The sequence below is a fragment of the Pygocentrus nattereri genome, chromosome 14 (genome assembly GCF_015220715.1).
Source record: "Pygocentrus nattereri isolate fPygNat1 chromosome 14, fPygNat1.pri, whole genome shotgun sequence".
NCBI classification, from domain to species: Eukaryota; Metazoa; Chordata; class Actinopteri; order Characiformes; family Serrasalmidae; genus Pygocentrus; species Pygocentrus nattereri.
In genome coordinates this window covers 24,257,008-24,284,315 of record NC_051224.1, presented here as the reverse complement: position 1 = coordinate 24,284,315, position 27,308 = coordinate 24,257,008, and the positions used below count along the sequence as shown (strand labels likewise).

Below are 27,308 nucleotides of genomic sequence, written 5' to 3'. Positions count from 1 at the left end.
TTTATTATTCCGTTTACGTTTAATCTTTAACACGTTTAGCTGCTTTTCTATGCATGAGAGCAGCAGCACAAAATAAGTAAATAAAAAAAGAGCTTAAATATTAAACATTCTTAAATATTCTTCGCTTTCCTTTCTTATGATTGGCTCCTTTATGTAACAGCCACGCCCTCCGGATAGATGCTGTCGACCAATCGGAACGCGCCGTGTCGATGACGTGGCGGTGGAAGTAAACAGTGAGAGGAAGCTGCTGCAGGGTGAGTGCGTGTTTGTGTCGATTTAGCTACAGATAATTTTACTAAACGCAGCTTTTCAGAACGAAATATAAGAAATATGAAAAGTAAAAACCCGTTTGTGCACAATATCGCGTCATATGAACGCTTTTGATGGGTGTTTTCAGTGCAGTGCTGCGGTGCTCAATGTGGACGAGAGCAGATGTGGTTAAAGGAATTACAGGAACAACATTAAATTCAGATTTTCTGAGGTTTGGCTTTGATTTTAGTGTATTTTTAAGCATCTTAAGTAAGATGAAGCTAAAAATGAGGCTGCTACGCAGACCTGATACAGTGGGGCATCACCTTTGCTTTCCAGTAGAGCAAGTTACAGTAGTTTAAGAAACATTGATGGGAACAAAAGACATGACTGTGCATTAAATGCATAAATATTTTAAAAGAAGTCCTTCCAAACATTGAAATACCCTGGCATTTTAAAGAACATGATACACAGGGTGTAAGATTTTTAGTTTCTTCTAGTAGTGAGGTTGCAGAATACAACCAGCTGAGTCTCCCTCACTCCTTCACTCCTCCCTTTCCAAGCTTATAGTAGAACCTGGACTGGTTGTCAGATTTTCTGCCGTCACCTGTCCCTATTTCATTTTGCTTCTTCATGTTTCTCTCTTATTTGATGAGAAGGATTCAACCTCTATTATTTTTTCTTGTGCTGAATATTATGTCTAAACCTTAATTTCTCAAAATTTGGGTTCTCCAACTTCTCACAGCACAGAACGGTCAGCCAGCACTGACAGCAAACACTGATTCTCCTGTTTTCTACGTCTTCCAGCCGGAGCTACAGTGCCATCAAACTGCCGCTTCAGCGTAAAAATGTGAAAGGCACCCTCTAGAGGCAGTGTTTGGTTTGTCTGTAATTTCAGTTTAAGACCTTAAGAGGTTGCTCACATAAATCATTTTAAATATATCTTCAATAAATATCATTACCTTCCAATTAGGCCTCCATTAGTGTAAAAAAGCCCTTCAAAAAGTTAAATTTTGAAATGATACTACATTGTATTATCTTATAATATTGGAATATACTGACAGTATATAACAATATATTTAATTTTCATGAGAGATTACTCTGGAAACATTGGAAAGGAGAAGCAATAGACTTTTCCACTGAAGAGTTCCACTGATTAAAAAAAAAAAATCAGTAGTTGAGGCATATAGAAAATCATTTGTATGCTTTGGTGTGAAATGGTTGATTGTAGAGACTCAGATTTCTTTACAGTGGTGGTGATAGGAACCAGGGGTTGCTATGAGTACAACACAAATATCAACATTTTATTTACTATCCAGAACCACAGAACCTACACAAGTCTTCTGAGTTTATATGCAATGTTGATGATGGAAAATAGTGGAAATGTGGAATGATAAGTTTTCTTTCAGGACTATTTTGCCTCACATCACCCTGCATATTATGTCCATCCACCATGAATGGAATTTAAGGCCAGAAACTTCTCAAAACTATCATAAAACAGTGTCTCAGTCATCAGGCAGTGAATTCATAACCATTTCATGTAGGAACTTTCTATGAGGGAGCTTTTAGAGGTCTGGTTCCTATCACCACCACTGTGAACAGTTCTGACTCTGTAAGTTTCTCTAGAACTGAGTGTTTCACACCAAACCACTCTGAACCGCTCTGTTTACATTTTGACCACTCTCCTTTAATACAGCAGAGCTGCAGTGTTTCACTGAATCCTCTCTTTGTTTCTTTACGGCAGCTGTGTGGAGATGGAGATGGAACGCGCTGAAGGGCTGATTGCTACAGAGAAGTTTGGCTCTCAGGAGAAATGGAGTTACCAAGTGAAGAGCGGAAGGATGAAGAGAGAGAGAGTGGGAGAGGACGGAGAGAAGCCAAGCAGTTCCATCACTGCGGCTTTCAAAGTGCATCACAGTCTCTTTTTGCTGCAGGGGTGCATCCAGTGGCGTGTCCAGACCAGTCAGGCACAGAATATGGGTTTTGGACTGGGGATACAATATAATTATATACATCATATAACAAGAAATGATTAGAATTAAAAGTTAAATTGGAAAAACCAAAAAGCATTTAACCACGGTTTATAAATATTCCGGGAAAAAAGTCTTTTAGCGCTTTTGGTCTTACATTTAACCTCTTCCATCTTTTGTTAAAAAGACGAATAGCTCAAACTGGTGAGAATGAGCTGCAGAGTCAAAAGAAAAGATGTTATCCCAGTCCATTTCACACTGACACCTCTGTATGTTAAAGAACCTAAGCTGGCTAACTGGGTGTGCCTTCGCAGGTGTGTTAAAGCTCCACATTACTGTGCTTCTCTAAAATGGCCATCTGTTTACTAACTGTAACTTAAATTAATACTAAACTAAACAATGTGACTTTACTGATTAGTGACATTTCCACATAATTAAGGGAATAAGATGTAAACAGAGAGGTTAAGAGTGGTTTGGTATGAAGCGCTCTGTTCTAGAGAAACTCACTCTAGTCAGAATTGCTCACAGTGGTGGTGATAGGAACCAGACGTCCACCTCTAAAAGCTCCCTCACAGAAAGTTCCTACATGAAATGGTTGTGAATTCACTGCCTGATGACTGAGACACTTTTATGATAGTTTTGAGAACTTAAACTCCATTCATGGTGGAGGGATACATAACACGCAGGGCACTGTGAGGCAAAATAATCCCCAAAGAAAACTTAGTATTCCAGATTTTCCACTATTTTCCATCACCGACATTCCATATAAATTCAGAAGACTTGTATAGGTTCTCTGCTGGTTTTGGATGGTCAATAAAATGTGTATATTTGTGTTGTAGTCATGGCGACCCCTGGTTCCTATCACCACCACTGTAAAGACATCTGAACCATTTCACACCAAAGCGCTCTGAAACACTCTGCTTACATCTCACACGCTGAATTATGCAGAAAATGAAAAATCAGTGACTTTCCACTTTAGCATGTCATCAGCCCAGTCAGTTCTAGGCCTCATAATCTAATAATGTAATAATCTATCAGCTGTCAGCTTCAGATAGACGGGGTCACTCATAATGGCGGGTGAAATTCCTCTGGGGCTCAGTGTCGCCTCTCTGCTCCCTCTTAAACACACCACTGGGTTCATCTGCTACAGTGCTGCATTTATAACACTGTATTTATAAAACATCGCTGTATGCAGCATCAAATGCTTTAACACAAGCCTGGATTCTTCCCTGCAGAGCGTCTTCCTGCCCCAGGGCTACCCTGAGAGCGTCAGTGAGGACTACCTGCAGTATCAGCTGTGGGACACACTACAGGTCAGCCTGCATGCAGAACACAAACATTAACATGAACATGCTGTTCAAATAGAATCTCCTTTTATTAGTTGTTGTTTACTCAGTAATCAGTTATACGTTGTATACTGAATTATAAACTAGAAACCAGTAGCTGTTTTTAGATGTTTTATTTAATATTACAAGCTTTTTGGGGACAGCAAGCATAAGTAATAATGAATAAACTGCAGGTGTATATTTACTACCATTTTTATCACATTCTCTAACTTTCAAAATGATTGATGTTTTTTTTTCTGTTTAATTAGAACATCATTCTGGATATTAATTTTATTTGTTCTTCTACAGATTTCTCTGTTATTATTGCATCTTCTACAGCTCTGTTCATCATTTTGGACACCCCTAACATTTCTAGGTTTTTTTTCTGCTTCCTTGTTGTAGAGTAGCATCATATTAGTATCAAACATACAGAGAACATACTTAAATATGGTATTTCTCTGCACATTTACTGCACAATATCTATTTATTTGCTGAGTTTTATACATTGGAAAAAATAAACATTGCATATTATAATAATTATTATAATAATTATAATTAATTATTCTGTTGATTATGATTATTTATTATTATTTTTTTGCACAGGCAAAAAGTCGTACATTTCAATTCAGTTTAAGTCTATAAAAGGTTGCTCACACAAAGCATACATCGTCAGTATTTAATATCACCTTACCATTAAGCCTCTATCAGTGTAAAAAGCCCTTCAAAACTTTACATTTTGAAATGATACTGATTGTGTTCTCTTCATATACTGGAATATACTGACATGCTATAACAACATCTTTCATATTCACAAGCGAACACTGTGGAAACAGAATTGCTTTTGAATGCGAAGCATTAGCCTTTCCCCATTTGTTTTGGTGTGAAATGGTTGATTGTAGAGACTCAGGTTTCTTTAAAGTGGTGGTGATGGGAACCAGGGGTCGCCATGACTACAACAATAATATAGAAATTTGATTTACTATCCAAAACCACCAGTGAACCTACACGAGTCTTCTGAGTTTTATATAGAATTTAGAAGTTATATAGAAGAATATAGAAGTTGATGCTGGAAAATAGTGGAAAATCTGAAATAATACGTTTTTTCGGGGACTATTTTGCCTCACCGTGCCCTGCATATTACGTATCCAGTTTGAATGGGTTTTAAGGTCAAAATCCTCTCAAAACGATCATAAAACAGTGTCTACGTCATCAGGCAGTGAATTCATAATCATTTCATGTAGTAACTTTCTGTGAGGGAGCTTTTAGAGGTGGACGTCTGGTTCCTATCACCACCACTGTGAACAGTTCTGACATTGTAAGTTTCTCTAGAAAAGAGCATTTCACACCAAACCACTCTGAACGACACTGTTTAAATCTTAACCACTTAATTATGCTGGAATTGTGAAAAATCACTGTATTTCCTTTTAAGATCTTTTTTTTTTCTTCCCATAAGGCGTTCTCCAGCTCTCTCTCCGGCACTCTGGCTACTCAGGCCTCACTGAGGGGCGTCGGAGTCGGAAATCAAGAAGCAACGGTTGCTGCAGCTACAGTTACTTGGTTACTCAGAGGTGTGTGTAATTTTATTGGTGCTGATTTGTGAAAAACACAGGAATCAGTGTTTTCTACCTTATGAAACTCACTGTTCCCTCTCTGCTCAGATGGGACGGGGATGTTGGGTAGAATTCTTTTTGCCTGGCTTAAAGGGTGAGTCACTGTAAGCATTTTGATTTTCAGATTATGTGATCTGAGGTTTGATGAAGTTTCTGTACTTTGATTGTGTTTACAATGTACAGTACTGTGCAAAAGTCAGAGATTATGCTTTCATTTATTTAATGTCCAGTCAGAACTGACAATAAGTACAAGTTTATTCATTTTTCAGTATCAGGGAGAAACTACAGCTTCTGATCTTTTCAGGAGTCTCACTTTCAGTTCGTGAAATAATCTGCAGACACACCTCCAAAGTTCAGTCTTAGAAGCTGGCTGATGATTTTCTGAAGTAATCAAACCCATTCATTGGTGTGGTCAGTCCGGGGTCATTCTGGGGTGGTCAGTCCGTTGTTCAGCTTCTTTGTTTGATGTGTCCGTCTCCTTTTCTCAGTGAGGTTCTTCTTGAACAGATACACATCCTTTCAGACCCATAGCACTGAGTCTACTTCTCACAGTGGAAGGATGGACAGAAACACTTGTGGATGTTTTCAGATCTGAAGCAGCTTGATTTTCTCCTCTCTCTCAAAGATGAAAGCTTTCAGTGCTGTTTATCTGATGGGGCAGTTTTGGGGTCCACCAGGTCTTCCAGGTGGTTGTTAGGAGCCCCATTTTCTCTGTAGCTTCTCCAGTGTCCAGTTTTGGATATTCTTATTTTTATATTTATTTTGTCCTGAAAAAATGAATAACTTGTATTTAATAACTGTTTTGACTGGGAATGAAATAAACTAGAGTGTATTCTTTGACTATCTTCTCTGTTATCCAGGAGTAAGTTGGATTCTGAGGCCAAAAAGTGGAGGTAAAGTGTGCACAATGATTTTAAAGTTTCCTGCTTTAAATGTTTACATAGCAAACTTTCTAAATCATGCTGTTAAATCTATTTCAGGCTTTTCGCTGACATTCTGAACGACATTGCCATGTTTATGGAGATTGCAGCTCCACATTTTCCTCCTTTTTTTACTCTTATTGTTTGCATCGCTGGAATATTTAAGGTAAAATGTACAAATAGCGACATAAATTATATAAATACTTTAAGAGGAACTTCACCAATTTTCCAAAAAAAAAAAAAAAATATATATAAATATATATATATATATATATATATATATATATATATTTAATATGGTGATGATAGGAACCAGACGTCCACCTCTAAAAGCTCCCTCACAGAAAGTTCCTACATGAAATGGTTACGAATTCACTGCCTGATGACTGAGACGCTGTTTTCTGATAATTTTGAGAGGATTTTGGCCTTAAACTCCATGCAGGGCGCTATGAGGCAAAATAGTCCCTGAAGAAAACTTATTATTTCAGATTTTCCATTATTTTCCATCATCAACATTCCATATAAACTCAAAAGGCTCTTGTAGGTTCTCTGGTGGTTCTGGATAGTAAATAAAATTTACAAATAAAATATTTGTGTTGTAGTCATGGTGACCCCTGGTTCCTTTCACAACCACTATAAATACATCTGAACCATTTCACACCAAACTGCTCTGAATGACTTTGACCTATTTCTGTGTTTATTCCACTCAAGTCTATTGTAGGTGTGGCTGGAGGTGCCACTAGAGCTGCCTTAACTGTTCACCAGGCTCGCAGAAACAATATGGCTGACATTTCTGCCAAAGACGGCAGTCAGGTTGGTCCTTTTACTCTTGAAATAATTCACCTTTCTACCCAGACTGCAATAAATGTGTTGTTACGACAGTGGAATTAACACACAATTAGATGTAAAAGAAGCTACCAAAACCCAACACGGAGAACTGTAGAACCACAGTGGAACTTCTTACTTCATCAAGAATCCATCAGAACTGAGCTGCGCAGCTCTGTTCTTTTCTGTTTGGATTCTTTTGGTCTAAAATAAAACGCTGATGCTCTAAAGTGAAAGATGATGCCGGTCCTACACTCTTAGAAAGTATGGTTCTTCAGGAGTATGTTAGTAAGGAAAAGAGTTCTATATAACACCTAAAAGGGTTCTTCTGTTGTGAAGAGGTCAAGCCTGTAACAATAGTAAAATTGTTTTTGGTGCCACATTTGTTTTTCAAAAAAGCTCCATACAAAACCATATAAAACACATTCTTTATCAATCTAAAGACCCTTTAACAACGCAAAGAACCATTTAATCATGCAAAGCGTTCTTTGGGTGTTCTTTGAGTCTATATAGAACCATTTTCTTTAGTGAAGAACCCTTGAAGAACCATCTTTTTAAGTGTGCATGAGCTGAAGCAACAGAATGAAATTAAATCAAACAAGAGAATTAAGCTACGTTCACATTACAAGCCTCTTTGCTCAAATCTGATTCCTTGCTCATATCCAATCTCTGACAGGATGGTTCACACTTCTTTAGGTAAGTGTTTCAAATCTGCCATTAATGTGAACCAACGTGAGATGAGCTGCTTTTCCACCGTTACAGGCTTTAACTTCTGTTTGGCACTGTTGCCATGGTAATGCTGAATGATGGCGCATGCGCAGTGGAAAAAAAGCTCATGAATTCCGATCTGAGCGTCACATTAAGGTCACATGGCCACGAATCGGATACATATCCAATCTAGGAACGCATATGAAAGTGGCTCACGTCGGATTTGTGTCCACACAGCCCTGAAAACATCATATCTGAGTCACATTAGGGCAAAAAAATCAGATTTGTGCCACTTCAACCTGGTAATGTGAACGTAGCCTTAGGAACTTTATAGGTTTTCCAGTTTAAAGACTAGAAGATCATCTTCTGAAGATTTGTCTTGAGGATGGGACGAACTTTTGAAAAATTACAACTGCTTAGGGTTGGATTGCCCTGGTTTTACACTGAGACAAACAAAAGAAACCAGAGTAAGAGTTTCACATGCACTGAAAAACCCATTACTGAGCTCAAATCCCGAATTTCTTAATCAGATTTCAGTCTGAGTGCAGTTTACATGACTATTTGATTAATCAGAAAACTGCAGAAATCTGATCATGATTGGATTATTAAGGGCATGTAAACACACTCAGTGGGAAGAATTGATTACTCAAAGCACAGAAATGACCCATCAGATTAGAAGGACAACAAGCTAAAAGAATTCACACTGATTAGGCTGAAGGTTATTGTGTGATGCTGCACACAGCATAACACCACAAATAACATACTACTCATATAGTGAGGAATGGTGCTGATTGTTTTCCTGCATACATTTTGTGGCCTCACGTGCTTTGTATGTCCATCAGGAGACTCTGGTGAACCTGGCCGGACTGCTGGTCAGTCTGGTGCTTATTCCACTCGTCACTAATAACCCAGTGTGAGTTTTTCAAGTTATTTTGCCATTAGAACCACTGACATAAGAGATGTAGTGAATGTAATGCACTTATATATACACTGCTCAAAAAATAAAGGGAACACTCAAATAACACATCCTAGATCTGATTGAATGAAATATTCTCATTGAATACTTTGTTCTGTACAAAGTTGAATGTGCTGACAACAAAATCACACAAAAATCATCAATGGAAATCAAATTATTATTAACCAATGGAGGCCTGGATTTGGAGTCACACACAAAATTAAAGTGGAAAAACACACGACAGGCTGATCCAACTTTGATGTAATGTCCTTAAAACAAGTCAAAATGAGGCTCAGTATTGTGTGTGGCCTCCACGTGCCTGTATGACCTCCCTACAACACCTGGGCATGCTCCTGATGAGGTGGCAGATGGTCTCCTGAGAGATCTCCTCCCAGACCTGGACTAAAGCATCCGCCAACTCCTGGACAGTCTGTGGTGCAATGTGGCGTTGGTGGATGGAGCGAGGCATGATGTCCCAGATGTGCTCAATCAGATTCAGGTCTGGGGAACGGGCGGGCCAGTCCATAGCTTCAATGCCTTCATCTTGCAGGAACTGCTGACACACTCCAGCCACATGAGGTCTAGCATTGTCCTGCATTAGGAGGAACCCAGGGCCAACCGCACCAGCATATGGTCTCACAAGGGGTCTGAGGATCTCATCTCGGGACCTAATGGCAGTCAGGCTACCTCTGGCGAGCACATGGAGGGCTGTGCGGCCCTCCAAAGAAATGCCACCCCACACCATTACTGACCCACTGCCAAACCGGTCATGCTGAAGGATGTTGCAGGCAGCAGATCGCTCTCCACGGCATCTCCAGACTCTGTCACGTCTGTCACATGTGCTCAGTGTGAACCTGCTTTCATCTGTGAAGAGCACAGGGCGCCAGTGGCGAATTTGTCAATCCTGGTGTTCTCTGGCAAATGCCAAGCGTCCTGCACGGTGTTGGGCTGCGAGCACAAGTGTTGCTTCCTAAGTGGACAGTTTGATTTCACAGAAGTTTGATTTACATGGAGTTATATTGTGTTGTTTAAGTGTTCCCTTTATTTTTTTGAGCAGTATATATATATATATTTTAAAGGTGGGCGAAATGACAAAATGCAGTATCACGATAGCAATAAATATTGTCAGTATGACCATCTCAAATGTATAAATATGTATACATAATGTTTCTCTTTTCTGCTTACACTCCAGGTTGACCTTCATCCTCTTCTTCTGCTTCACCGTTCTCCACCTGTTTGCCAACTACAAAGCAGTTAGGTCTGTTGTCATGGAGACGCTGAATGAAGCTCGCCTGTCAATCATCCTTCATCAGTATCTGCTTGACGGACGGATTCTGAGTCCTGCAGAGGCCAATCAGAGAGAGCCTGTGGTTCTGGGTATGTACTGATCTAATGCAATACTAAAACCTGACACTTTATCAGAAACCCCTCCAACTCTCTGGAGTAAAGTTAGAGGCTATAGCTCATCTGTGGATGCACAGTTTAGTGTTGGCCATCCTCACTTCAAAAGTGGTCAGTTTCTGACCACAGTGCTGCTCTTGTGTGGATATTTTTGGGTGGTGGCCCACCCTCACCTTAGTTACACCACTATGTCTGATACACTTGTACCATCTCCACCCCAAAGCACAAGGTGGGTGTTTCTAATAAAGTGGCCAGTGAGTGGAAGCACAAGGTGGGTGTTTCTAATAAAGTGGCCAGTGAGTGGAGGCACAAGGTGGGTGTTTCTAAGAAAGTGAATGGAAGCACAAGCCAGGTGTTTGTAATGAAGTGACCAGTTAGAGCACATTGAAACATGCAGAAGCAATCTGTGCCACATCACATGCAAAAGTAATTAATTGTGCAACTCACTGTGTAATTATATGTTATAGCACAGTTACATTCGAATAGTTTAGTAATATGAAATTAATAACTCAGAAGTTATAAAGGTTAAGAAATTTAAACTTCCGGCGTACCGACGTGTCTGCGAGAAAAAAAAGGTTCGCCTAGTGCAGGGGTCGGCAACCTTTTTGACTCAGAGAGCCATAAAAGCAAAATAATTGGAAATTTATTTCAGTGAGAGCCACATAATATATTAAAAAGACGACGACATCTCACTGTAGCGAACGGGGGGGGGCGTTTGTGATATTCCGCCCGAACATTTTTTTAAGTCTCAAAAATAATATACGTTAATTAAATTAATTCTTTTCTGAGCCGCATCAGAGGGATCAAAGAGCCGCATGCGGCCCCGGAGCCGCGGGTTGCCGACCCCTGGCCTCGTGATCTGACCATAGGATCTGACACTTCTCTTGATCTGACATGCGCAGGTTTCACTGTAACACTAAGGCCGAGCCTACTAGCCATTAAGCCAGTCAGAAACAATGCGGGCGGGACTTACTTTGACCAAACAAATTGATAGATTCAGTAGGAAATCCCGGGAAATACACGTGCGAATTTTTTTCCACTGTCAACGCGAAACGTATAAACTCAGCCATGGAACACAACTATATTCAGCCTATATTAAGGGGAAAATGGAACTGAATAGTAATTTTAGGGCTGTAGTATTATTTATGAGTTTGTTGCACTGTAACTGTTTCAAAATATTTAAAATAAATGCTGCATAGTTTGCTATTATATTTTTAAAAGAAATGAATGTCATTTAGTCAATGGTTAGGCTACTAATCAATTCCTAGTTTAGGAGTATTGTTATTGCCACCTGCTGACCGTTCTTGTATGGCTGTAGTATCTGTAGTCTCCTATGCTATAGAAGCAATAAGGTATGTGACTAGTTAAAAACAGGTATGGATTCCTGAGCAGGCCTGCTAGTCCCAAGAGTTCTGGTAATCTGCACAAGCTTCTGAAATATAGGCTTATATTGAGTTTGTTTATCTCATGTCTGAATGTTGTTCATGTATTTCAACAAAATTCAACACAATCTATCATTGAAGGGACTAATTCAAAAGCAAAAATTCTTTGACAGTAATGAAGATCAGGGTTAGACATAGACGTATAACTGCGCCCAGGGGCCAACAAGTTATGTGTTAAGTGTGTCGCATACATAGCACCCCCACCCTGCTCACCTCCCGAGCAGAGAAAAAAAGTTCAGGCTCAGGAATTTTTCCCACTATCACCCCTGTATTCTGTTTCTATTTAATTGTTCTGCTTCTTTTCAAGAGTTTAAGAGGGAAGTGCCCATCAGATTAGGAGTGCGGCTGGGAGACATTATTAAAGAGTAAGTTCACTTACACCAGACACAACATTATGACCATCCGTGTTTCTACACTCCTTGTCCATTTTATCAGCTCAACTTACTGTACAGGTGCACTTTGTAGTTCCACAGTTACAGACTGTAGTCCATCTGTTTATCTGATACTTTGTTAGCCCCCTTTTACCCTGTTCTTCAGTGGTCAGGACGCCCATGGACCCTCACAGGGCAGGTACTATTTGAGTGGTGGATCATTCTCAGCACTGCAGTAACACTGATGTGATGGTGGTATGTTAGTGTGTGTTGCGCTGGTCTGAGTGGATCAGACACAGCAGTGCTGTTGAGTTTTTAAATACCTCAGTGTCGCTGCTGAGGATGACCGACACAAACTGTGCAGCAGATGAGCTGTCGTCTCTGACTTTACATCTACAAGGTGGACTGACAAGGTATGAGTGTCTAATAGAGTGGACAGTGAGAGGGACACAGTGTTTAAAAACTCCAGCAATACTGCTGTGTCTGATCCACTCAGACCAGCGCAACACACACTAACACACCACCACCACCTCAGTGTTACTGCAGTGCTGAGAATGATCCACCACCCAAATAGTACCTGTTCTGTGAGGGTCCATATCCAAGTATATTGAAATTATCCTTTGGACTGGAAATTAATTCTGAGTGAGTCATAAATACTCCTGATCCTCTCTCTTCATGTGTTGTAGCCCTCAGGAGCTGCAGCTGGCTTTGAAGAACAACAACAAATCTTACATCATCAGAGTACAAAACGGTACGAGCACAGATCTTCACACAGCCTGTTCAGATTCACACATTATTACGTCAGATCAGGTGGAACCACACAAACCATGTATGTTGAACTCAATAGTTGCTCAGCATGTACACCTCCCCCCTGTACAGGTGTACAGCTGTCCATGTGGTTGTTGATTTTCTACGTGTAAATAAGTGAACACATCCTCTACAGAGACACACTTCTGCACGTTAAAATGCCCAAGCAGAGTGCGTTCACATGCACCTAATAAAATTCATGAAATTTACACACAGTGTAAAAAGTAACAGGTATTTTCAAATTATGTCAAAAACTGAAGACAGACAAAAATGGTTTTCTTCTGAAAATAAGCAATAAGCAAATAAGCAAAACCAGTACAACCCAGTTCAGGACTGTTTCTGAACTTTTGGGGGGCTTTCCACTTATTTCCAGTGATGTCTTTATAAATAAAATGTTTTTTTTTCTTTGTAATATCTGTGTGAATAAACAATTTGTTAATGTTAAAGTAAAATGAATAAACAAATACAAATAAATTAGTAATTGCAAAATGCAAATTAATTAATTATTGTTTTTTTAAATAGAGTTTATAGAAGGTTAGAGTTGATATTTTTAAGAGTTAAAGTTTAAAGTTATATTTTTTATCTTTAGTATAATATATCGTTGTTTTCAGAACAAAACAAAACTTCTGGTTGCATTGACTTACATTAAACGTGAAGTACACTATATTGCCAAAAGTATTCGGTCATCTGGCTTCACACGCATATGATTTGAATGACATTCCATTCTTAACCCATAGGCTTTAATATGATGTCGGCCCACCCTTTGCAGCTATAACAGCTTCAACTCTTCTGGGAAGGCTTTCTGCAAGGTGTAGGAGTGTGTTTATAGGAATTTTTGACCATTTTTCCAGAAGGGCATTTGTGAGGTCAGACACTGATGTTGGATGAGAAGGCCTGGCTCGCAGTCTCCGCTCTAATTCATCCCAAAAGTGTTCTGTAGGGTTGAGGTCAGGACTCTGTGCAGGTCAGTCAAGTTCTTCCACACCAAACTCGCTCATCCGTGTCTTTATGGACCTTGCTTTGTGCACTAGTGTGCAGTGATGTTGGAACAGGAAGGGACCATCCCCAGATTGTTCCCACAAGGCTGGGAGCATGAAATTGTCCAAAATCTCTTGGTGCTGAAGCATTAAGAATTCCTTTCACTGGAACTAAGGCGCTGAGCCAAACTCCTGAAAAACAACCCCAAACCATAATCCCCCCTCCACCAAACTTTACACTTGGGACAATGCAATCAGACGAGTACCGTTCTTCTGGCAACCACTAACCCCAGACTTGTCCATCAGATTGCCAGATGGAGAAGTGTGATTAGTCACTCCAGAGAACACGTCTCCACTGCTCTAGAGTCCAGTGGCGGCGCTTTACACCACTGCATTCGATGCTTTGCATTGTACTTGGTGATGTGAGGCTTGGATGCAGCTGCTCAGCCATGGAAACCCATTCCATGAAGCTCTCTCTGCTGTTCTTGAGCTGATCTGATCTGTAGTGATTGACTCTACAGAAATTTGGTGACTCTGCACTCTATGTTCCTCAGCATCCTCTGTCATTTTACATGGCCAACCACTTTGTGACTGAGTTGCTGTCGTTCCCAGTCTCTTCCACCTTGTTATAATACCACTGACACTTTGACTGTGGAATATTTAGTAGTGAGGAAATTTCACGACTGGACTTGGTGCAGGTGGCGTCCTATCATGGTACCACGCTGGAATTCACTGAGGTCCTGAGAGCGACCCATTCTTTCACTAATGTCTGTAGAAGCAGTCTGCAGGCCTAGGGGCTTGGTTTTATACACCTGTGGCCGTGGAAGTGACTGGAACACCTATATTCAATGATTTGGATGGATGACTGAATACTTTTGGCAATATAGTGTATGTTTTTTCTCTCTCCTGTGAAGTCATTATTTTGGAGATACGAGGTTTTGATCTGACAACAGTGATATATTGTCTATATGGTAACAGGTATGCTGTATGCATGCATAGAAAGGGTGTTTAAAGAGCAGTAACAATGAACATATCATTTTCTGAGAGTGGATTTCACTAAAACCACAGTGTGTTGATAGTTCATGTTCTCTGTAGGGAGTGTGTGTGTTTGTCTGGCGGCGGATGCTTCAGTTGGTGACGAGATCATGGCAGCCTGTCAGGCTGTGTGTATCAGCGCTGTGTTGCACAAACCACAGCCGGACGGTGCACTGAGACAGCTGTGTAACACCAGAGGTACCAGTGTTCATCATCATAGCACAGAAATAGTTTCCATAACTTACACTGCCTGTTACAAGTAGCATATTTTTTATTATTTAATTGTTACCTCCCAACACCAACAGGCTCATCCTTGGTATGAAAAGTCAGGGGTCGCAGCCCAAAAGTTAAGAGGAGTCATGTTGCCATTTCAACAAAAATCAAACCACCTGGGGAGCCACAACATTTTATGTCCATTTTACTATCTTGGCTGTAAATGTGTCTCAGTATATGCTGAAGTGCTAGTATAAACTAAACAAATAATATGAGCTAAAACACAGACTTTCTTTGCTCTGCTTTAAGCTTCAGCTCAGCTACAACTGCTTTTCTCGCATCTCCAGCAGCTTTTCCACAAAAGTAGAAGAGTTTCTTATCAAATGTCTCAACATTTGATTATTTTTCCCCATTCCATCTTAAACAGTGCAGCAGTTACATGCTGGTGCCTCAGGCACCATTTAAGGTGGAACAGGAAAATTCTAATGAGAAGCTTGTGAATGCAAAAGTGACTTTAGCTTCATGACTTTTTAGTGTTTGGCAGTTTCTTGTTGCAGATTAAACGTATCAGGAAACCAGAAGTCCATTCGTCTCCAAATTATCGATGTTCATCTTCAATCTCTCTCTTTGCCGTTTCGTTAACTACTAGCTAGACGAGAGTGTCTGTGTTGCTATGGTGACCAGCAGTCTGTGCTGATCTTCAGGGTTAAAGGGTGAATTAGTAGTTCTACATTAACTTCAGAGGCCATTTATTGTTAAACTGTGTTGAACGATCAGCAGTGGAGCCGCAACAGAACAGTGAAAGAGCTGCATGTTGCTGACTCCTGGACTAAATAGTGATTCTTTTCCAAGCTATTGTTATAGGGAAATGCATGACTCTTGCATAACTCAGTGGTTCAGATGTAAGCAGAGAGATTCAGAGCAGTTTGGTGTGAAATGGTTCAGATGCCTTTACTGTGGTGGTGATAGGAACCAGGGGTCGCCATGACTACAACACAAATATAGACATTTTATTTACTATCCAGAACCACCAGAGAACCTACACAAGTCTTCTGAGTTTATATGGAATGTTGATGATGGGGATAATAGTGGAAAATCTGAAATAATATGTTTTCTTTGGGGATTATTTTGCCTATAATAGCATTTCACACCAAACCACTCTGAATGACTTTGTTTATTTACATTTTAATCCCCTAATTATATTAATTACAGAATTAATTAAATTCTGTAAAAAATGTGTGATATTTTCTTTTCTAAATAAATCAGATCAAGCATAAATATGGTAAATTATTGCAAACTGATAAACATGGTAATTTGGATTAAAACACTTCAAAAAGCTAAGTGTACACAAACTATTGACATGCAGTGGATGATATCATGCAATTTTCTGCTTGCTACAGTAACTGTTCACTCATATGTCATATCCAAACAGATGAATGATTATTTTTTCTTGGTCATTTACAGACTCCTGGGAGTTGGTTTCAGAAAGTCATAAACTGATTGACCGAATTTTCCAGCCGTTCCTTACAGGTAGGAAAGGAACCTGTTTGTCTGTATTACTCAGTGTTAGTGCTCATATAAGATAACCAGTCTCAATTGCCTCTCTGTGCTGCCTCTCTGTGGCCAATAGAGTGAAACAGTGCCTCCATCTGAAGTTGGCAGTTCAGTTGCACTGATTTTAACTGTTGGCTGTATCATCAGGAATAGCCAGGAGTCCAAAGCACTATTAGGAAAGAATTAATATTTAATGGGTAGGTGGGCTAATGTAGTAATAAGTGTTTCTCACTGCTTTCAGTCGTGTCTGAATCCACATCAGTAAAATGTCGTGTCTTCATCTCCTGCTGTAGAAATAACCCCAGTTATATCAGTCCTGTGCTATAAAATTAACTGTAGTGATGATTCCTGGGTGTATTAATCCCAGGTTATATTAATCCCATACTGTAAAACAAACCACAGTGGTAATCCCAGTTTATTTGAATCCCATACTGTAAAACATAGTGATAACCACATTATATAAATACTTTGCTGTAAAACAAAACCATATTGGTAATCTTGGGTTATGTTAATCCCATACTATAAGACAAACCAAAGTGATGATCCCAGAATATACTAATCACATACTATAAAACAAACCATGGTGATAATCCCAGGTTGTATTAATCATGTACTATTAAACAAACTGTAGTGATAATGCCGAGTTACAGTGGGGCAAAAAAGTATTTAGTCAGCTACTGATTGTGCAAGTTCTCCTACTTAGGAAGATGAGAGAGGTCTGTAATTTTCATCATAGGTACACTTCAACTATGAGAGACAACATGAGAAAAAAAAATCCAGGAAATCACATTGTAGGACTTTTAAAGAATTTATTTGTAAATTATGGTGGAAAATAATTATTTGGTCACCCACAAACAAGCAAGATTTCTGGCTCTCACAGACCTGTAACTTCTTATTTAAGAAGCTCTTCTGTCCTCCACTCATTACCTGTATTAATGGCACCTCGTTTGACCTCGTTATCTGTATAAAAGACCCCTGTCCAAGTAGGAGAACTTGCACAATTAGTGGCTGACTAAATACTTTTTTTTGCCCCACTGTATATTATTCCAATACTGTCAAACCAGAGTGATAATCCCAGTTATGTTAATACCGTACTGTAAAACAAACCATAGTGATAATCCTGGGTTATGTTACTCCTGTTCTATAAAATAAACCATAGTGATAATCCCAGGTTATATTAATCCTGTGCAGTAGACTGAACTGTAGAAATAGCACCAGGTTATAATACATTAATAAAGAGGTAACAGTACTTTTACTGGATGGTGGCTTTCAGATACTCAACCTCTGTTGATGTGTGACTGTAACTTTCCTTTGTTGTTCTTTTTTGAAACAGCTGTATTATGTTCTGCTCAGTAACTCTGTGTGGGTTCTGCTACGTTCCGCTCAGGCATAGAACGAGCGAAATGGCAAACTGACCGGACGCTGCTGGACTGGGACGAATGGAGAGTGGAGTGGAGGAAGAAGAGCCACTAGAGGTGCAGTGGAAATGAAGTGGCGCACAAAAACAAACAGGGAGAATGAAAGTTTTTTTTGTTTTAATCTGAAATGTGTTTCATTGGACATTTCATCATTTTTATCAGTTTTATCAGATCATGCGTTCCAGCTGTGTGAAAGATGTGAAAGCGGTTGCTCTTCTGATTAGTTTTTATTAAACATAAGAAAACATCTTATGAATGTGTGTGTATATTATCACACCAACATACAGTTCTCTTCACACAGTCACTGCACACTGTTATAAACAGCCCTTTCCTGTAAGCGTTACTCACTGTAGTCCGATCTTCCTCTCCAGGCTCTGCCCACAGATCCATTCTTTCATAGCAACTGTTGCTAGGTTGGACAAGCGGTACAAACGCTGGTTTGAAAAAAGAAATCTCATTCAACCTAAAGAGAAACTGTAACACAGAGTTTATATCAGAATATGTCCATTTAGATTGCTTGTGGGAAATATGTCAAATTTTATTAATATTGTGATAATATAGAATTTATACTTTTCGGTGCATATTGTGGATATAATCGATAAAGAACCCTGACTGACTATCAGTGCTGTAGATTTAGCACAGCAAGGGGAGTCAAATATGGATATAAAATCAATGTATTCATAGTTTTAAAAAGTATTTTTAAATGTGGCTTTTTCTCAATTCCATCTTACCAAATATATCACAGAATATCATGATATACATGTATTCTGATATAAACTGAGTCTGTTCTACAGTTTCTCATTAGTTTGAATGAATAACCGGCTCTAAATGTAGGTATTGTGATATAAACTGAGTCTGTTCTACAGTTTCTCATTAGGCTGAATGAATAACTGGCTCTAAATGTAGGTATTGTGATATAAACTGAGTCTGTTCTACAGTTTCTCATTAGGCTGAATGAATAACTGACTCTAAATGTAGGTATTGTGATATAAACTGAGTCTGTTCTACAGTTTCTCATTAGGCTGAATGAATAACCGACTCTAAATGTAGGTATTGTGATATAAACTGAGTCTGTTCTATAGTTTCTCATTAGGCTGAATGAATAACTGGCTCTAAATGTAGGTATTGTGATATAAACTGAGTCTGTTCTATAGTTTCTCATTAGGCTGAATGAATAACTGGCTCTAAATGTAGGTATTGTGATATAAACTGAGTCTGTTCTACAGTTTCTCATTAGGCTGAATGAATAACTGGCTCTAAATGTAGGTATTGTGATATAAACTGAGTCTGTTCTATAGTTTCTCATTAGGCTGAATGAATAACTGGCTCTAAATGTAGGTATTGTGATATAAACTGAGTCTGTTCTACAGTTTCTCATTAGGCTGAATGAATAACCGGCTCTAAATGTAGGTATTGTGATATAAACTGAGTCTGTTCTACAGTTTCTCATTAGGCTGAATGAATAACTGGCTCTAAATGTAGGTATTGTGATATAAACTGAGTCTGTTCTACAGTTTCTCATTAGGTTGAATGAATAACTGGCTCTAAATGTAGGTATTGTGATATAAACTGAGTCTGTTCTACAGTTTCTCATGAGGCTGAATGAATAACCGGCTCTAAATGTAGGTATTGTGATATAAACTGTGTTAAGTGGGATATTTGCTAATGTTCTCTAAATCTTGTAGCAACAGTATCTGCAATAGAATGGATTTGTGGCCAGAGCCTGGACAGGTCAGTCCACTCTCTAGAGCATCGCTCCATGGTGGACTTTCCTCAGGTGGCGTCGCAGGTTCTCCGTGCGGTTAAACCTCCTTCCACACAGGCTGCAGTTGTACGGTCTTTCTCCGGTGTGGATGCGTTCGTGCTTCTTCAGATCTGCCAGACGGCTGAACCTGAAGTTACAGCACTTGCATGCAAAGGGCCTTTCGTTAGAATGGCATACGAAGTGTGCTCCGAGGCTGGAGGACGTCGCAAACGTTTTGCCACAAATGTGGCAGGCGTGCAAGCTTTCTCTCCTCATGTTTAAGCGGGATGGGTTGGGAATATCCAGCATGTTGTCCACTCTGGAGCTAAGGATGTTTGTATGCGGTAAGACATACTGCTCTTGTACAATATAGCCGTGCTCAGAGTGGCCTGGGCTGTAGGGCTGCTGGTTTTGTCCATCTTCTAGAGTCATACGGTTAAAGACAGCATCATTTGGCATGAATCCATCAGACTGGCCTGCTAGGACACATTCTGGAGGCTCTGGGTTTAACTCCATTTTAACGTTATTTGAAATCGTACACCGTGGCATTTCAAACTCACCGTTTTCCAGCACTGCAGAGATGTTTGGTGAAGCTGGGGTGGATTTCCTCTGCCTTGAGAAAGGTCTCTTGCTCTTTGGAGAAGAGTTACATGTTGGAGATGTGGGTTTAGAGAGCCATTCGGTGTTTACAGCCTGTTCTTCTGGTTCCAGCTGGATTTCGCTTGTTTTCTCCTCTTTAAATGACTGGTTCTGCGATTCAGGATGTTTATGCTCCTCCTCTGAGACCATCGGCTCCTGCTCCAGTCTACAGCCCAGCATCTGCTGATGATGCACCTCGAAGGAAGACGCTTCAGCAGATCCAGAGGATGAGACTTGCTGCACTGTGTCTGCAGGACATGGAAGTTGTTAGCGTTTGTTTGGATTTTAGGGAACAAAACTTGAGTAGATTTGTCTACAAATACCCCCCACAACACAGTTTACAACATCGACAAGTCAACACATTATTTAGCTGAGTGCAAAAGTCTGGGCACTCATTTATTAAACATATTGGGGGAAAAAATAACAAAACTTGACCTGCGTGAAAGTTATGGCACATTTTATATTTTATGTCACTTTTTTCCCATTATGTTAGACTCCATCTCAAATAAACAGAAATTTTGCACTAAAATTTGCATAAAAAAAAGAAACTATTTAATTGTGTCTCTCAGTCACTCTCAGAAAATCAATATAATATGCAAACTTTTGCCTGCAACTGTTGGTGTCCAACTACAGACAGGAAACCCTCTACACACAGCCTTCAAAAATCATAACAACAGTGATTTATCCAGTTCTGAATTTCTTTACAGTGACATAAATAAAACAAATCATACAAAATTTTATTTCTAATATGTTTGTCAGTTAAACAGCCAAACAGCCTTTCTCTCATAGTGACACACTATTTATTGTGAAACACAATAAAAGACCTGATACGTCCAGCCTCTTTTGAAGCTCCTCCATTTTACGCTGTAGTTTCTGGTTCTCTTGCCGCATTCTGGCCGACTCTTCTCTGTACTCGGACACGGCCTGACCCATCAGACGCAGAACTTCGTGTACGGCAGTGGCCAAGAGGTCAGCCACGTTAGTGACCAGCAGGTCCATCTGAGTCATCTTCAGTTTAGAGCTTCCTCAGTCACAGGATCTGCTGATGGGCAGAAATATGAACATCTACTGAATATGCATGTGTCAAAACTAACATCCTAAATTCTAAAGTCATCCTAAAGTCAACACCGCTGACAGAACCACGCTCAATATATTTGTGCATCATTTATTCTATATCAACTCAAAACTGTATCATAAAGCCTGAGAAAAGAAAAACAACAGTTATCTAACCAGACAGCATTCTGGGCTTTCTGAACGCAGTGCATTTTAGGCTGCTCCTCTTTTGTATCACCCTGTCGTCTCTTATCTGTTGTGTGAGGCGTCTGTATTTGCAGGGCTGCAGTATCCAGCACAGTCAATCAACAGCTCTGAATACATTCACAGGAATTCACAATAATAGCTTTTACACTGTATATACATAAGTATGTACATATATTGCTGTTGTTGGAAGAAAACCTCATGTCTCCATTTTTCAGTTTTTTTATATACACGAAGTTAGTTGCTATACAAAGTTAGGGATATTTGGCTTTCATGTGAAATTTCAGGATGAACCTGAGATCAATGTTTCAGTACTTTTTGCACAACTTGCTGTTCTCTAACAAGGAGCTTAACAGCAAAACTCACAACAGGTGTTTGATCCATGAATCGACCAACACGTCTCCTGGTTCAGTCTGAATAGGCATTTAAACAGTCCTCCTCATCATGCTGTTCACATTTTGACAGCATGAGACCAAGACGACACCTAATAATTGATCAACAGTACCTCGCCATTGTGAGGCTTCAAACAGGAGGTTCTCAGGCGGAAGTGGCCACTGCGCTTAGCGTGTCCCAGAGTGTCATCAGCAGGTTGCAACAGAGATACAGAGAGACTGGAAGAGTCATAGAAAGGCATAGAAGTGGACGTCCTTTGGCCACATCCCACACTGATAACTGCTTCATCGTGAACAGTGCCCTGCGGAACCGGATGATGAACGCCACACAACTCCAGGCACATTTAAGGAAGGTGAGAGGCACCCCAGTGTCACGTCAGACCATTCAAAACAGTTTACATCAGTGTGGTCTGCGTGTTAGACAACCTGCAAGGGTACCTGAATGTCGATTCACGCTGAGCAGAAACGATGGCCGCCAACAATGTTGGAGACATAAAGGAGAGCGCTATGCATCGGCCACTGTTGGCACCAGACGAGCCCTTAGGTGGTGGTTTTGGTGTTACAGTGTGGGCAGGTGTGTTTAGTCAATACAGAACTGCCCTACACTTGCACACAGTGACAGGCCTAATTTCATCTTCATGGATGACAATGCTCCAGCTCATCGAGGTCGGATCATTAGGGAACGGCTGCTGGAGACTGGGGTACCTCAAATGGAGTGGCCTGCACTTTCTCCCATAGAAAACCTATGGGATCAGCTGAGTGGCCATGTAGAGGCTCGTAACTCTGTACCCCAGAACCTCAATAACCTGAGGGCCGCCCTTCAAGAAGAGTGGGATGCCATGCCTCAGCAGACAATAAGTCGACTTGTGAACAGCATGAGACGTCGTTGTCAGGCTGTAATTGATGCTCAAGGGCACATGACAAGTTATTGAGACATTGACATTTTTTGTTGGGGTGTACCCATCACTGTTGTTGGCTTTTGTTCTGATCAATTGTTTGAGATTTGAGAAATCACCATTGCATGCTTCTACTTAAATCCTACTTCCATGATTTAATATCACTGTAGTGTGAACTTCTTACGTTTTCCATAATTTTCACCTGAAAGCCAAATATCCCTAAATTTTTGTAAGTAGTGTAATTTGAAAATACTCATTACCTTTCCATTATATGTAAATTTCATGATGAATGGACTAAGAAAGAAACGACCAAAAATTAATTGGAAAAACCATCTGGTTCCATTGACTTACATTAAAATTAAATTAGGTTTTTTCTTTCTCCTGTAAAGTTACCATTTTGGAGATACAAGGTATCTATATCTATCTATTTATACCTATATCTATATACACACACACACACCCACACATATATATATATAATATAATAAGTTATTCAATGCGAAATAAAATGCTATAATTGTCTATTTCCAGTAATAGTCATCTGTCTTGAGGTTTGATCACCTGAAATATGAGGCATTATGGATATAATATTATTCTTACTCAATTCTCGATGCTATCACAGCTTTCTAAGACATTTCACAGCCATCTGTTCAACATCTAAAATGCTGCGGGTTTTTGTGTTACTGAAAAAATGTCCACCAGTAACAACAGTAATAACAAAACAGTAAACTGTACTGGCGCTAAAGTTGATTGTTGTTATTATTGGTAGTTCTATTAGCACAATAATACTAATACTAACAACAACAAACATTATTATCATTACAATTTTACTTTTGCTACTATAACTATAATAATACTAGTGCTACTAACAACAACAGCAAACTGTTCTTATGGTTTTAGCTTACTGTGTTGTTACTATGCTGATGATAATGACTTATTATTATAAGTACCAGTATTATTATTATTATTATCCTTGTAATACTGACTGTTATTATTAGTACTATAATGATCATGGTAGTGACTGTTCTGTCATCATCATTGTTATGATGTTGTTATTATTAGTGCTGGTATTGTGATTGTTCTGCGCTGCTCTCTGTGTCTGGATGATAATAATAAGCTGTATTAATATCTGAGTGTGTGAGGAGCCTCAGCTCTCAGAGACTCTGGTTAGCGCTGATTCTCAGCTCTGGCTGAGACTCTGAGCGCTGCGTTTCTGCTGAAGCTCCTCTCTGCGATCAGAATTCCTCCCTTTATGATTTTATTATGGTTTTATTTTCCTACCTTCTCCTCCTGCGCTGTGCTGGTCGCTCCTCTTCCTGCTCCGCGACCACGTGCTTCCTCCCGCTCGGGTTGCCAGATTGCACTGGAATCCCCCTAATCAGGACTTCATTCCCAATTTAAGGCTGGCAGGCGGTAAATCAAACACGTTATACCGAGTTACGACATAGGAGGCAAATCCAGCCAAAATGGAAATTAAAATGAAAACAATAAAATGTAAATGCAAACCTCTTTTTGCCATTTTTTCCAAACATCTGCGCAAAAAACATCCTCCGAAAATTGAAAATGAAATTAAATGCCTTCGTTTGCAATTTCCTTTTTCACATGAGCGCGAGCCGTTTGTGACAGAAATTAAAATAAATTGAAAACGCCGATTTGTCATTTCATTTTAGTCGTTATTCTGTTTTTTTCACGGTCAAATCTAAAATGAAAAAGCTAACAGACCAACCAACATGCAAATATATGTTAATTAGCACTTGGTGGGGCTACGGGGTACATTTTAGGACATCCTCAGCCGTCCGAGGAAAAATACGTCATGTCTCAGATCTGGTGACCAAACGGCCCCAGAGAAAAGGTATCAGACCAAACGCAAGCCTGGTCGAGCACAGACTGGTTCGTATGATCGTGTATCTCGATATAAATGCCAGTGTAACATTTTCACAGTTTTTTCTGAGGCCGTTTGGTCTGATACCTTCTCTCTGAGACATGACGTGTCTTTCCTCGGACAGCTGTGGGTGTCCTAAAATGTACCCCGTAGCCCCGCCTAGTGCTAATTAACATATATTTGCATGTTGGTCAGTTAGAAAAAGAAAAAAGAAAACTGGAAAATGAAAAGTGAGTCTCCAGCAGGTGGCGCTGATGTTCGTTTTCATTTTCCTTTTCATTCTGACAATTAAAGCGCCTCAGCGCCGAAAACGGAATCACGAACTGTCACTTTGCTGTTGATTTATTCATTTTGCATTTTCATTTTAATTTTTCAGATTTGCAGCCAATTGCTATGAAAAAGAAATAAAGTAAACTTTGCGTTTTGATTTTAGTTTTGACACTTTTTTGAATTCTGCGTGGTCATGAAGAAAAGCCAAAGCGAAGTGAAGTTCATGTTTTTTTTTGTCTGTTAGCTTTTTCATTTTAGATTTGACTGTGAAAAACCAGAATAACGACTAAAATGAAATGACAAATCGGCGTTTTCAATTTACTTTTATTTCTGTCACAAACGGCTCGCGCTCATGTGAAAAAGGAAATTGCAAATAGCATTTCATTTCATTTTCAAAGGATATTTGCGCAGATGTTTGGAAAAAGAAACATTTTTTCATTTTCATTTCCTTTCTGGCTGGATTTGCCTCCCATAGTTAGAGCTTTTCACGTGGACTCTTAGTTTGATTCCACAACTGGGCTGCCATTTATACACACACACACACACACACACACACACACACACACACACACACACACACACACACAAATATACATATACATGTATACATATACACACATGGAGATTTTCCATCAGATTGTTGAGTAGAGTGAGAATAAACACCTCAGTCTGAATCTATAATCAGGATATTCAATCAGAGTGGACAAAAGTCTTTGCATGTAAACACAGACACCGAGGTGTTTAGATGGACGTATTCTATTCTGATTGAGCTATTATTCAGATTATTAACTGATTATGAGGCTGCATGTAAACTTGGCTAGTGATGCTAAACCAGATGATGGTTACTCAGACAAACAAACCAAGACTCAGAGGTTTAGATCTGACTGGAGTTTATTTGGGTGGAAGCGAGAGCAAAATGCTGCACAACATACTGACATCATCATCAGGCAGGCGTTTGGCTGTGCAGACAGTGCTGACTAGTGCATTAGGAGAGTTCAGAGGAAGTGAGGGATTCTACTGTACAACCACAAACAACCAATACATATACACTTCAGTCAAGAAGGGCTTCAGTGACCAGAGCTGCCACTTACAGCACTTCACTGTCTGTCATTACGACAGAATATCTGGGTCCAAGTTAACAAAACTCAGCTAGGTTAATAACAAATATGTTTTTTTTAACTATAATAATAATAATAATAATAATAAGTATAATTAATATCTAAAATACAATCTTCATCTAATACAAATGAAACCTAAAAACATACCTAGAAACATAAAATCAAATAATTACTGTTATACAGTCATATGCAAAAGTTTGAACACCCCCAGGTAAAACCGCAAGTTATGTTGATTTTTTAAAATTAAAAATAAGCTAAGATATCATATATCTTTATATTTAAGTTAACACACTTAAATATGGATTTTTTTTTGTAGATTTTAGTGCACAATTTCTATTAATTTTCTGAGTTTAACATATTGGGAAAAAACAAAATAATATTAATAATAATCTTTTTATGCTGGTAGCAGCTCCAAGTGCTTAACAGACAAGCAATAAAGCTTAACAGTAACACATGAAATTATGAGTATTAATTTAAAAAAATGAATATAGGAAAATATCAGAACACCTTTTACTGAAGGTGTTCAGAAGGTCAGAATCTGCAGATCTAAGATCATAAACAGACACACATTCAGGAGCTTTAAGGTCATTTAGCGCTTTAAATATCAGCATATCTATCAGTTCTCTACAGAGGATGTGTTCACTTAGGCCTAGTTCCATTTCACCCCTCACCCTTATCACTTAGCCCTACCCCTGTGTTTTGCCTGTTCATCTCTAGGGGTTGGGTGTCCCGATTCTTGTTGAGATAGAGGGGAGGGGTATTATGAGAAAAAGAGTTTGGAGAAAAAAAGAAAGACCAAAGAAACCCACAAATGTGAAAATTTTCTGTTAAAAAGTTACAATAATAATAGTTCATATCGTGCTAATGTCTCTGTAGCTAGCTAGATAAACTTCCCATTCCACCTTAAATAGTCCAGCAGTTCTGACTCCTGAAGCACCAGAATGTAACTGCTGTTCCATTTAAGGTGGAACAGGAAAATTCGAACAAGAAGCTGGTGAATATCTGACTTCAGCTTCAAATCACTGAAGAATTAGGGGTGGGTGATAATAAATAATTGCCCCCCTCTTTGAAGGCCTATGATGCCCTAAATGTAACTAAAGCCCAGCAGTGAGGAGCTGAACTTTACCCTCCTGCTGTCACTGCAGCCTGGCAGGGCCTCCTATAGAGCAGTGCTAGTAGCTGTTAATGAAGGGATGCTCTTTTTATTTGAGGGTCCCATTTCAGAGGGAAGATTTCAACCACTGCCCTGTAACTCAGTTCCAAAGGGTTAGGGTGACACTCGAAAACAAGGGGTACGGGCAAAAAGAAGAAATGGGATTGGATCTTGTTC

General features: G+C 39.5%; 2 protein-coding genes across 3 annotated transcripts; one reads left to right on the top strand and one right to left on the bottom strand.

Moving 5' to 3' along the window:
• The first annotated feature begins 163 nt into the window (after positions 1–163).
• rusf1 (RUS family member 1) lies at positions 164–18,032 on the top strand. Its single transcript, XM_017715464.2, has 15 exons — positions 164–254; positions 1,994–2,156; positions 3,455–3,532; positions 4,998–5,112; positions 5,203–5,248; positions 6,015–6,047; positions 6,135–6,240; positions 6,786–6,887; positions 8,450–8,520; positions 9,755–9,939; positions 11,713–11,770; positions 12,463–12,527; positions 14,656–14,793; positions 16,273–16,338; positions 17,750–18,032. The coding sequence occupies exons 2-15, from the start codon at positions 2,004–2,006 to the stop codon at positions 17,833–17,835; spliced, it is 1,302 nt and encodes a 433-aa protein (XP_017570953.1). The 5' UTR covers positions 164–254; positions 1,994–2,003; the 3' UTR covers positions 17,836–18,032.
• Positions 18,033–19,303: 1,271 nt separating this feature from the next.
• Positions 19,304–24,277, bottom strand: zgc:113090 (uncharacterized protein LOC553741 homolog). Of its 2 annotated transcripts, none has more exons than XM_017715499.2 (4): positions 24,215–24,277; positions 23,990–24,111; positions 20,988–21,202; positions 19,304–20,411 (listed from the first exon to the last, which is right to left on the bottom strand). In XM_017715499.2, exons 3-4 carry the CDS (start codon positions 21,169–21,171, stop codon positions 19,525–19,527), a joined length of 1,071 nt encoding a protein of 356 aa, XP_017570988.1. In that variant the 5' UTR covers positions 21,172–21,202; positions 23,990–24,111; positions 24,215–24,277; the 3' UTR covers positions 19,304–19,524. The 2 variants fall into 2 exon arrangements, with proteins under 2 accessions (XP_017570988.1, XP_017570987.1); XM_017715498.2 differs by having other exon boundaries at positions 20,988–21,205; positions 24,215–24,276.
• Positions 24,278–27,308: the final 3,031 nt, after the last annotated feature.